Source organism: Rhincodon typus, chromosome 12 (assembly GCF_021869965.1).
Source record: "Rhincodon typus isolate 14 chromosome 12, sRhiTyp1.1, whole genome shotgun sequence".
Lineage (NCBI taxonomy): Eukaryota > Metazoa > Chordata > Chondrichthyes > Orectolobiformes > Rhincodontidae > Rhincodon > Rhincodon typus.
The window spans coordinates 187,234-199,497 of record NC_063343.1 but is presented as its reverse complement, the minus strand read 5'-3'; the positions used below and the strand labels follow the sequence as shown (position 1 = coordinate 199,497).

Here is a 12,264-nt window from a genome sequence, read left to right as displayed (position 1 = left end):
GTGTGTGTGTGTGTCAGAGACTGAGAACCAGGCTGCAGCATAGTCCTATGTGTGTGTCTCAGAGATTAAGAACCAGGCTGCAGCATAGTCCTGTGTGTGTGTCTCAGAGATTAAGAACCAGGCTGCAGCATAGTCCTCTGTGTGTGTGTGTCTATGTGTCTCAGAGACTAAGAACCAGGCTGCAGCATAGTCCAATGTGTGTGTGTGTGTCTCAGAGACCGAGAACCAGGCTGCAGCATGGTCGTGTGTGTGTGTGACTCTCTGAGACTGAGAACCAGGCTGCAGCATGGTCCTCTGTGTGTGTGTGTCTCAGAGACTGAGAACCAGGCTGCAGCATGGTCCTGTGTGTGTGTGTGTGTGTGTGTGTGTGTGTGTGTACATCAGACTGAGAACCTGACTTGTTGAGCTTCTCAAGGCATCACTAATAGTGAGATTGTCCTCCAACTACTGCTTTCCAAAATTGTGTAAAGCAGGTGTGACTCTAATAACTTATTAATGGTGGGATTTAAACATCTGACATAGACATTGAATGTTCCATGGAGACTTGAAGGACTGGAATCCATTGCTAATAGAGGGGACTATGTTTTGAATTACTGCATAGTTTTTTTTTGGTATTTTTGCAGTATTTTGCTTGTGTCCCTTTAGAAGGGGTCACTTTTGTTACATCCCTTTTGATGACATTCTCATTTTAAGTGGCAATTAAGAAGCCAAAATGTGTCTAGAAACAGATGGAAGTATTCAAATGCTGCTCATTCTGTTTTTTTTTTTTAATGCTTTTTTTTGAACAGCTGGAACTCTGCTCAAATGTGACTTCCTGGGTTCCTGGACTCCTTTTCTACCAGGACCATATCACTCTGCTGGATGACATAAACATGACTCTGCTCTGCTACACAGTCACTTCAGGTGTGAAGGTAACCTGATGCAGCTTTATGTGTCAGTCCCGAAATGAGCTGAACTTCAGAATTGTATTTAGATTCTCTACCAATTTTTGATATTGTCTGCTTTGGGTTTTGAACACCAAACCATCTTCCCTCAGACTAAAGTCTATTTCTCTACTGACTTCTGCACCTCTAGCATTGTGTTTTTTTTTCTGTTTCTAACATCTGGTCTGTTTCTGAATCCATAGAGTTCTGCTCAGAGGGACATCCCCTCACTTTGCTGAGATAGTTGTGACCTGTTCTTGCTTCTGCCTATCTTATTCAGGATTCTGTTCCAAATGTTGCTGTATGGTTTTCCATTCTTCTTGTTGAGTTCATTGACTTACCCCAATGTCATAGTCATACAGTCATAGAGATATACAGCACAGAAACAGACCCTTTGGTCCAATCCATCCATGCCGACCAGATATCCTAAATTAATCTAGTCCCATTTGCCAACATTTGGCCCATATCCCTCTAAACCTTTACTATTCATGTACCCATCCAGATGCCTTTTAAATGTTGTAATTGTACCAGCTTCTTCCACTTCTTTTGGCAGGTTATTCCATACATGCACTACCCTCTGTGTAAAAAATAGTTGCCCCTTTAATCCCTTTTAAAATCTTTTCCCTCTCCTCTTAAACCAATGCCCTCTAGTTTTGGACTCCACTACCCTGGGGAAAAGACCTTGGCTATTCACTATATCTATAACCCTCATGATTTTATAAACCTCCAATGCTTCAGGGAAAATAGCCCCTGCCTTTCCAGCCTCTCCCTATAACTCAACACCTCCAACCCTTTTCTGAACCCTTTCCAGTTTTGCAACATCCTCCCTAGACGAGGGAGACCAGAATTGCAGGCAGTATTCCAATTGTAGCCTAACCAATGTCCTGTGCAGCTGCAATATGTCTTCCCAACTCTTATACTCAATGCACTGACCAATAAAGGCAAGCATACCAAACACTTTCTTCACTATCTAGTCTATCTGTGACACTCCATTTTTAAGGAACTATGAATGTGCAGCCCACAGTCTATTTGTTTAGCAACAATCATCAGGACCTTACCATTAAATGTATAATACCTGCCTTGATTTGCCTCTCCAAAGTGCTGCACCTCACATTTATCTAAATTAAACTCCATCTGCCACTCCTCGGCCCATTGGCCCATGTGATCAAGATTCTGTTGTACGCTGAAGTAACCTTCTTCGCTGACCACTACACCTCCAGTTTTGGTGTCATCTGCAAACTTACCATACCCTCTTTATTCACATCCAAACCTCATCACTTTTCAGTGGATTGGATAGGTTGAGTTTCCCAAATCCCTACTGCTACTTCCAATCATGTGCTAATTATTCCATACCCCCTCCTTAGGCCAGCTCCTACTACATTTTCTCTCTTACCTTCTTGATTCTTTAGGATGGCAATTGTTGGTAATCTAAGTGAAGATCTAACGAAAGTAATTATATCATCTATATTATTTGTAAGAATGTTCCAATACAATTTACACCTAATGAAGTACCTTTGAATCATTGTCACTGCTGGAATGTGGGCAACACATGCTGATTCCCACTGTTGTGGAACATGAAGCTTTGATTCAACATCTCATTTGCCAGACAGCATGTCTACCAGTGTAGCATTCCTATAGTAAATTGCGAAAAATGTAGGCCAGTGTGGAAGGAGTGGGTGAGTGGGACTATCTGAATTTGTCCTACCAGGTTCCAGTATGGACACGATTAGCCAATTGTCTTCCTTCTGTGCTGTCACAATTCTGTTTCTCCACTCCTGCCAACCTGCTGTAACATCTAGCATTTCCTTCACTTTCAGTTACATTGTTACCATATTCTATCTTTGTTCCTGCAAATCCAAGTGAATTTTGACTAATTCTGACTGCAGAGTGTCTGATATACAAATAGTTTAGGCATCCATCATCAGATCTGGCAAGGCTACTCAAAACACCAAGCAAATTATCGAATGTCTGCCCTTGCCACTATACTGCAACAGTCTGGTCAAATCAGAAATTTCATGTAAGTTGTTAAAATATGTAATAAAAGTCCCCCTAATCCCCTCAATGTTTAAATGATCATACTTATTAACTCTAAAACAATGTTGGAAATTTATCAAAAAAAGTAAAACAAATGATCAAGAATCAAATCATGGTGGAAAGAAAATAATGATCTTGAAGGGCAGTAATTTTTGGAACTGGATTAAATTTAACAAATCCTTCTACCAGAATTAAGCCTTAGAGGTAGGTTCTTTTCTGGCAGTTAGACTGATCGTTAGGACCAATGAGTCATTATGTTGTCAGCAAAATTCAAGAGAAAGACTACGCTTACCTCTACTCCAAAGACAGTAATTCAATAATGATCATTGAAATGAATGGGAATGTTGTGCAACTTTTCGCTGTTGAAAGCTTAGATATAGATTGTGAAAGTTCAGGCGACAATTCTGAGAGGTATGTCTGTTAAGTGTTTTCAAAGAGTGGAGAAGAGTTTAACCTTTGCTCTGCAGACTGGAATAGCAACCTGTTCCAGCAACAGAGAAATTGAAGCAATTCTGACACCTGGGCTAGCAAAAACTGGAGAACTACATGCACACATGTTGCTCTGCTGTGTTGGGTCTACTGCATGTTCATGCAATGGGAAGATGAGATTCCAGAGAGATGATGAATAACTTTGTCCTGGGAATTTCTGGAAATTTCTTGATTTGTCAACGTACACATGCTGTGGTCAATAACATCCATTTTAGTCCAGCAAGAGTCCATTTTAACACAAATAATAACACTTTTTAAAAAAATCCAGTACTTTATGATTTCTCATCATGCCTTACGGCATGATTCCTTTACTGATTTGAACATCTGTCTAGCTCAGCCTTGAAAGAACTTGATGGCACAGCCTGGACAACTTTCTGCAGTACAGATTTCTACATATTCACTACACTCTGAGAAAAGAAATTCCTCCTCATCTCTCTCTTAAATGGGTGATTCCCCCTACTCGATTTATGGGATAAAAGTTGTAAATGGTTGTTATACTATTACTGTTGAAAAAGATTGCTAATGGACTAATTTAAATGCTCACATTTGTAATGAAGAAAGGAATAGCAAGAGGGAAAACTTGAATGATGAAGGGCATGGGGAAGAGATATAGTTCAGGTGTCAGTATGGAAAAGCAATTCTGATAAAAAGAAGAAAGAACATGGAATGAACAGAACAAGCACATGACAGAACCAGCAAGGAAACAGTATAAAGAAAGAGGTCAACACTAGAATAAAGGCAAACAAAAACTTTAAAAGAAAATCTAAATCAGTTGATTTAACAAACTATGCAAGTTAAATCATAAACAATAAAGCTGACAAATTTATCAATAAATATAAAATTAGGTGATTAAGAACGAACATGAATTCACATTAATATATATTAGAAAGTGGTAGAGGTAGTTGAGCAGGGCCTATCAGTGTACTAGAAGGTAGAAGAAAGTCACATTTAATTATTCAGTTACTCTATGCTTCTCTTTTATTAATTCACAAAGTCTCCATGAGAAATTTTGTGCGTGCATATGCTAATTATGGCAGCCGGCTGGCAAACATTTTCCACATCTAACAAATCACCATTTTTTTTTCAGAACTTTGTAGTTTAATACAGGAGTAATATTTTATTAGATAGTCATAAGATTAAATTGAAATTAATTTCTGGCACTAACTTGATACTGAAGAGCATTTCTTCAATAATCAAATATATTGAAGGTACATAATTGCCTCTAATTATTACTGTTAAACAGGGGTTGAAATGAAGACCAATGGAGGAAGTGAAGGACAATCGGTATAATATTCTTAATTATGTGCCACAACGTAGTATTTAGGTCCAGCAATAAGCTATTTCGCCAACTAGCATTTTGACAGACCAATTCCACTTAGCTGCATGGGTAATTATCTTCCATATATTGGATACAATAAAATTATGAAACCATTCTTCGTAAACACAATTATTATTTTGCTGTACTTGAACACAATTTTCTGCGATCCATGCATGCTGTACACCTGAATAGTTTCCTTAGTAACTTATTCCAGGTCCCTTTAGATAAAAATGATCTGAACTCCCTTCAACCTTCCATTTGAATCTCTTAATTTTTCGAATGCTCTACCATTACAAACAGTTTTAGTTAAGGTACAGTGTTTACTTTGTTGGTAAAATAAATATCATTCTTGACCTCAAACATTTTATATTGATTTAAAATTAAAACATAGTAACCAACTTCATATGCTAGTTAGATCCCAGCTACAATATCCATTGCAAGAATGCATAGAGACCTCTTTATTCATTGAAACACCTTCCAGTCTTTGAAGAAATTACCTTTATTGTAAACAGCATTCTAAATTTGATGTGATCTACTTCTAACTTAATGCACTTCTTGTCTTCACAGTTGAGATTAGACCATCTGGAACTAATTACAAACTAAATACAAAAAACTAGTTACAAATATAACTTGTATCTCCATAACAAAAACATGATCTTGCAAACACCTGGACAGATACTGGCACCTGCACAGCCTTGATGGAGTAGCATTGGCGGGGATTTGTATGGCATTAAACACTAGAATGGACCTATTGGGCTGAATGTTCTGTTTCTATACAGTGACACTGTACCATAAAACTCTATGTAAGACATTCTAATTCATCACAACCATAGGAATGTTTTGGTTCTGTGTCAGCTGTTGCGGAAAGATAAATTAATGTTATCCATTTTAAATGTAAAAGGTAGTTACTGCATAGAAGCAAGTGATTTAGCTAACAGGTCCATGCCAGCTTTTGGGAATACACATTGTTTTGTTTAAGGATTATGAAGGACTGGAATATGGGAGGATTTGGGCAATTTCTGTATTGAAGAGTTTTGAAAGGACATATAATATGATTTGTGGAAGTTATGTTCAGCAATAATTACTGAAAAGTCGAAAAATGAAGATTGTTGGTCACCTACTGTTTATAAAACGTCCACTGAATTAATAGAAAGAATGCCACCCAAAGCTTTTAAGATAGAAGAAATGTCATTTTACCTTAATTACTAAACACACTTGTGGGAGATGCCTAACAACAGCGTCTGAACTGTAGTTGCTATGTTTTTCACTAAACACCGAAGTACATTAGTTGAAGGAACAAACCTCCAAGAATTTGGTGGCAAAAAAAAAACCCTGCTGCAGGATAACCTGCACAAATCTTCGAGTGAAGTGTCTTCTGGGAATCTAAGAAATTCCAGAAATCAGTGTCTTTAGTTTTCTTTTGAACTTTGAAAGCTGAACCATTACTTCAACTCTGAGACCCAAGTCTAACTGACTTTGATCTGATCTGCAGTTTGAGTTGAAGGTCTCACCAATTCTTCAACCATCAGCATTTCAATCTAGATGACAGAAAATTGACTGGATTGTAAGAAATCTTTTGTTTTCTTACCCTTTGAGTTCAGACCCTTGACACCAGAATGCTTTCCCATTTGCCTTTTTTTTATTTTATAACCAATATCATTTATGCAGAATTATATTGTTTTATCTATTATGTGTAGGGATTAAGGGAAAATAGCTTGATTCTAAATAGTAAAATGGATGATAAGCAGTTTGCCATTGATTGTAAGAATAAGTTTGCTTTGAATAAATAAGTTGCTTTGAGTTTATGGAAGAAAGCTGGTGAAATTCTCTTCTGCTCTGGGTAACAGTAATAAAGAGAAACAAACTGACCATTTTGGTGATTAAATGAAACATTTAGATTTTTGGTGCAGCTCATGAAATATTGTGATTTGATTACCAGTGCAGACCTCCCAGAGAGAGAACACCGGGTGTAGAAACTGCACAAGCCTCTTCCCAATTCTATTCAGCAAGTTAACCATTTCATTGGTGAATCTGGAGGCTTAAATTCTTTACAGCTGCAATATGTTCTTGGACAGCAAGAGCAGATGCAATGTTTTCTTTAAAGTCTCAGTTCTGGTCGTGTTAATTAGAAAGTCCTGAAATCTCAATTTCTGAGGATTATGTGCTACTTTCCTCAAATTTTGGCTCTTCCTGTTTCATTGTAGAAGGAATTGCCACCTCAATTGTATATAACAATTAAGAAACATACCAAAAACTGTTGTGATTAAGGTCCAAGTGGACGATAAAATATAGGAACAGAATTGAACCATTTGGCCCATCATATGTGCTCTGCCAATTGATCATGGCTGTTATATTTCTCAACTCCTATTTCTTGAGGCTGTGTCTTTGGGACTTTGGTCTCCCTTACTAGTGGAAATATCTTCTCCATGTCTGCTGTATATTGACCTCTCAGTATTGTCTAAGTTCCAATTAGATGCCCCCCACCCCCCACATCCTTCTAAACTTCATCAAGTATCAACCCAGAATCCTCATGTGACAAGCTGTTCATTCCCAGGATCATTCTCCTCTTGATCCCCCTCAAAGGCTAGCACAGCTTTCCTTAGATATGGGGCCCAAAACTGCTTACAATATTCCATATGCATTATGTCTTATGCAACCTCAGCAGTACATCTCCGCTTTTGTATTCAAGCCCACCTGAAATGAATGCTAACATTGCAGTTGCCTTCCCAACTGCCAATTGAACCTGCATATTGACCTTAAGAGAATCCTGAACACGGATTCCCAAGTTACCTTTGTGCTTCAGATTTCTGAAGACTTTCTCCATTTAGAAAATAGTCTACAGTTCTATTCTTCCCACTAAAGTGCATAACCTCACACTTTACCAGATTCTATTCCATCTGCCGCTTCTTTGCTGACTCTCCTAGCCTGTCCAAGTCCTTTGCAGCCTCCCCACTTCCTCAACACTACCTGTTCCTCCACCTATCTTTGTGTCATCTGCAAAGTTAGCAATTATGCCTTCAGTTTCTTTATCTGGATCGTTAATGTACAATGTGAATAGTTGTGGCCTCAATATGGATCCTATGGAACTCCACTAGTCCTTGGCTGCCATCCTGAGGAAGACCCCTTTATCCCCACTCTCTTCCTTCTCCCAGTCAGCTAATTCTCTTTCCATCCCAGGACCTGCCCCTAACACCTTTGTAAGTACGAACCGGTTGCCTTGTGCTTCCTGCAAACCAGCAAAAGGCTCCAGAGAATGAAGACTGAGAAGCAGAAATTCTGACTAACACAAGAATCTGAAAAATCATCTCAAAAATCCCGTAAAAAGGAACAGGAACTCAGCAGGTCTGGCAGCAACTGAGAGAAAGACCGACAACTTTCTTTTTGAGGGGGTAGGTCCACAGAGCGTTGTGTGTGTAAAGATCATATAAGGGAATTAGATTTTTAACTAGTGGAGTTTAATCGAACATTCATAATTGTTTCACCGGGTTGACATCTCACTTAAAGTGTGCCCTCCTGCATACTTGTTGCAGGAGGGTTCATTCCCTGGCTTGATGATAATGGTAGAGTGGGAAATATACCAGGCCATGAGGCTCCAGATTGTGTCAGAATATGATTTTGATGTGTTGATGGCCTGCAGTACCTCAAATTGGTGTAAAAATCAGGTAAATTAGGGAAATGGTGGCTCAGCGGTTAGCACTGCTGCCTCACAGCGCTAGGTACCTGGGTTCAATTCCACTCTCAGGCGACTGTGTGTGGAGTTTGCACATTCTCCCCATGTCTGCGTGGGTTTCCTCCGGTTTCCTCACACAGTCCAAAGATGTGCAGACTAGTTGGATTGGCCATGCTAAATTGCCCATAGTGTTCAGGGACGTGTGTTATAGGGGGATGGGTCTGGGTGGGATGCTCTGAGGGTCGGTGTGGACTTGTTAGGCCGAAGGGCCTGTTTCAACATTGTAGGAATTCTATGGATCTATGGAACACCATGGGTTCATACCTTATTTAACAGCCTTCTGTGTGGCATCTTGTCAAAGTCCTCCTGGAAATCCAAATTAATCATGTCCACTGTCTCTGCTTTGTCTAACTTGCTCATTACCTCCTCCAAAGATTTTTTAACAGATTTGTCAATCATGACCACTCCTTGACAAAGCTGTGCTCACTCATCCCCATTTTATCTTGCAATTCAAAGTACTCTGCAATTTCATCCTTAATGATGAACTCTAAAATCTTACCAATGACAGAAGTAATGCTAACTGGCCCATAGTTGTCTGTCATCTGCCTCCCTCCTTTCTCAAACAGCAGTGTTACATTAGCCATTTTCCAGTCCTCGGGGACTCTCCCTGACCCCCATGATTCCTGAAAAATCACCACTAACGCCTCCACGATCTCCTCAGCTATCTCCTTCAGAACCCTGGGATGTAGTCCATCTGGTCCAGGTGATTTATCCACCTTTAGACCTCTGACACCATCTTGAAGCCCAGCAGTATACAACTTCCAACACTGCACGACAGGAACTGATCTTCACACTGTTATGCTCGACTGTTATTGCTGAACATGGCCGGATATGGAAAGTTTGAGTTCTAAAGGAAGGCTGGATACGCTGAAACTTTTTCACTGGAGTGTAGAAGGCTGAGAAGTGATCTTATAAAAGTTTATAAAATAATGAGGGATACAGATAAGAGTTGATGGTAGTTGTCCTTTCCCTAGGTTGGAGGTATTTCAAGACTAGGGAGTACATTTTTAAATGGGAGGAGAGAGATTTTAAAGACATGAGGGGCAAATTTTTTATACAGAGGGTGGTTTGTATGTGGAGTGAGCTTTCAGAGGAAGTGGTGGATGTTACAACATTTAGAAGATATTTGGATAGCTGCATGAATAGGAAAGATTTGGAGGGTTATGGGCCAGGAGCAGGCAGGGGGGACTAGTTTAGTTTGGGATTATGGGTCGGCATGGACTGGTTGGACCGAAGGGCCTGTTTCCGTGTTGTATGACTCTATAAAAGGAAAGAAAAGCTCACTCCCCATTTCGTAGACATGGATCACCAGATATTGATGGACAGGGTGGTGGGAGAGGAGGACAGTCCTTTATCCACAAGGCTATGTCACCACAGAGTGGAACCCAGGTCATTGCAGTGTTCTGAGTGAAATGTAATGTCAGTAATATGAACTCCACAAGAGGATGTGTCACCATCCTCTCAGTTACCTCACATTCACCTAGCTAGCACTTTCTCCAACTCTGCCACAGCACGTACATCTCACTACAACTCTTACATGCATGCAGCGTGGCCCCCCCCACAACATATTCTCCCAAACTACTCATTCTTCCTGTCCTCTGTGCGTTCCATTGGCTCACTGGGGATATCAAAGCACCTCTCCTGCTCATGCATCACTGCTGATTGCTGCTCCACCTACATCCGCGATACTTAATCACACATACATGCACACACAAAATATGTAATCCCTGGACCTCTTCTACCTCACCTGCAGGACTGACCATAGCCAAATCCCTGGGTAGAAAGGTCAGCAATCCAAACCAGTCTGGTCACACCTGGCTGACCAACTTCCTGTAGAGGATAGGTAGCAGTGGAGTAGGTGATCAGACAAGCCCCTTGACTGTGGCAGTACTCCCTAACTGAGTCTTTAATACATCACCATTTACTTGAATGTGCAGGTCTGATGTTGACACAGCATGATGAAGCTCAGAAAGATGTCCACCCGCTATCTGACTGATCGTGCTCAGTGCTTCTCACTATCACAAGCTTCCTGTTTTTCCCTCTGCTAAAAAAAAATACCTGAGCCACAAAGTCTGGCACCCTGTAACTGGGCACTGAAGACCTTGTTTGCTAAGAAAGCAATGTGAGCCACACAGGGGCTGGAGGTCAGTCAAATGAGTAAAGCGAGAGCTGCAAAACTCATTACATGCAATTTCACGGGGGTGTATGTGTGTGTGCGCGCGCAGGCAGGAGCAGAAGCATGAAGGTCATAGCTCTCCCTCTGCTTCAAAGCAAAGCATTGAAGAGCTGAAGTAGTGTCCAGGTTGGACTGAGAGCAGACATGATTTTGCACATTTGCCCACTGCCAAATTGGGTTAAGGAAGATGTGAGTATGGTTTCAGTTGATTTGAGATGCTTGCCTTTACAAGACAGCTGAAAAGCCTGTTTCTTTTTGACTATCATTTCACTTGCCTCTTGGTTTACGGCAGAGATGGAGATCTCCTTTTTCCTGAAGCATGAGGGGTTTTCTCAGCTTATAGCCCTTACAGCACACACCTTCCTCCACTAGCGCACACAGACCAGGATTGAAAATGGTTTTCAAACGCTGTTTCTTGGGTATTCTTCAGAGGGAAAAGCACAAATGTCTCCTGTCCAGACTTCTCTCTTTTCTCCCATCACAATTACAGACCAAGATAACTCAAAAGAGACTACAATTCAATTTGCAGTGCATTTCTCTCTGGTGTTTTCTGATCGAGTCTTCCTTGAACTGTCAAGTGCTACGTTCTAGGGTTTCCCTTGAAACTGAAGATAAACCACACAGGTCTTCATGACTGTCACTGAATTACATTGCCCAGAATTTCTTGGTCATCTTTTGGTTGTATGTGCTTTTTATTTAAATGTTTCAATGAAAAGTTCATTATGTCTGTAGCTGATCCAGGGTTAAGATCTGTGATCGTGACACAATTTTAATTGAGTTCTGTGACGTCTTGGATTCATGAGCTGCTGATATCACTGGATCACGGAGGCAATCTCATATAACACCATTGTGGCGGTCTAAAGTCCAAACATTTAATTGCAAAGTTTTATCTTGGAGATAGTACTGTGAGGACAATAACACATATGTTTTAAAGTTGGCAACTCACATCATAAAAACAACTTTACTGCCTTGCTGTAGAGATTTATGACAACTTCAAACTAATTGGAGAACTTACCATTCCAACCACAAGAGTAAGCAGCTCTGCCTTTTCTGGAGTTTAGACGGCCTGTGGAATAGGGTTTGACCTCTTGCTGAATGTGGATGCATAGACAACAAACATGGAAACTGCTGGAGAAACTCAGCAGGTCCGGTAACAGCTGTGAAGAGAGAAACTGTTAATATTTCGGGTCTAATATGACTCTTCTCCAGAACTCTGGGTTCTACTTTGCTGGAGAGATGCTGGGGTTATAACTGTACTGAAGCAGCTTGGCTGGGCATAAGGATAGTTTTGGAGCACAAGTCCTCATCCTATTTTGTTGAAAGATGTCGAAATTCTATACATATTATCAGGCTTTATTCCAAGATGGCAGCAGAGTAGGACTCCTCAGCCAGACCACCGTCCGTTCCTTTTCTTTTTTTCTTTTTTTTTCCTTTCCTTTGTGTTTTTTCTTTCTTCTCAACAATGTCCTGAGCTCCCGGCCTCTGTGCAGACATGGACTTGGCCTCAGCACACCCTAGCATGGCAATCCCTTAGCCCATCATGGTGGTCTCTCGGCCCACGTGACTGTCTCCTGGCCCGGTGTGCTGGTCTCTT

General features: G+C 40.5%; 1 protein-coding gene across 1 annotated transcript in view; it reads left to right on the top strand.

Moving 5' to 3' along the window:
• The first annotated feature begins 792 nt into the window (after positions 1 to 792).
• The window catches only part of LOC109921957 (protein FAM193B), an 88,405-nt gene continuing 76,933 nt past the window's right edge, over positions 793 to 12,264 (top strand). Inside the window, exon 1 of the mRNA XM_048603650.1 lies at positions 793 to 911. Coding sequence (XP_048459607.1) covers positions 873 to 911 — 39 coding nt within the window. The 5' untranslated portion in view covers positions 793 to 872. The remainder of the gene's footprint in view (positions 912 to 12,264) is intronic.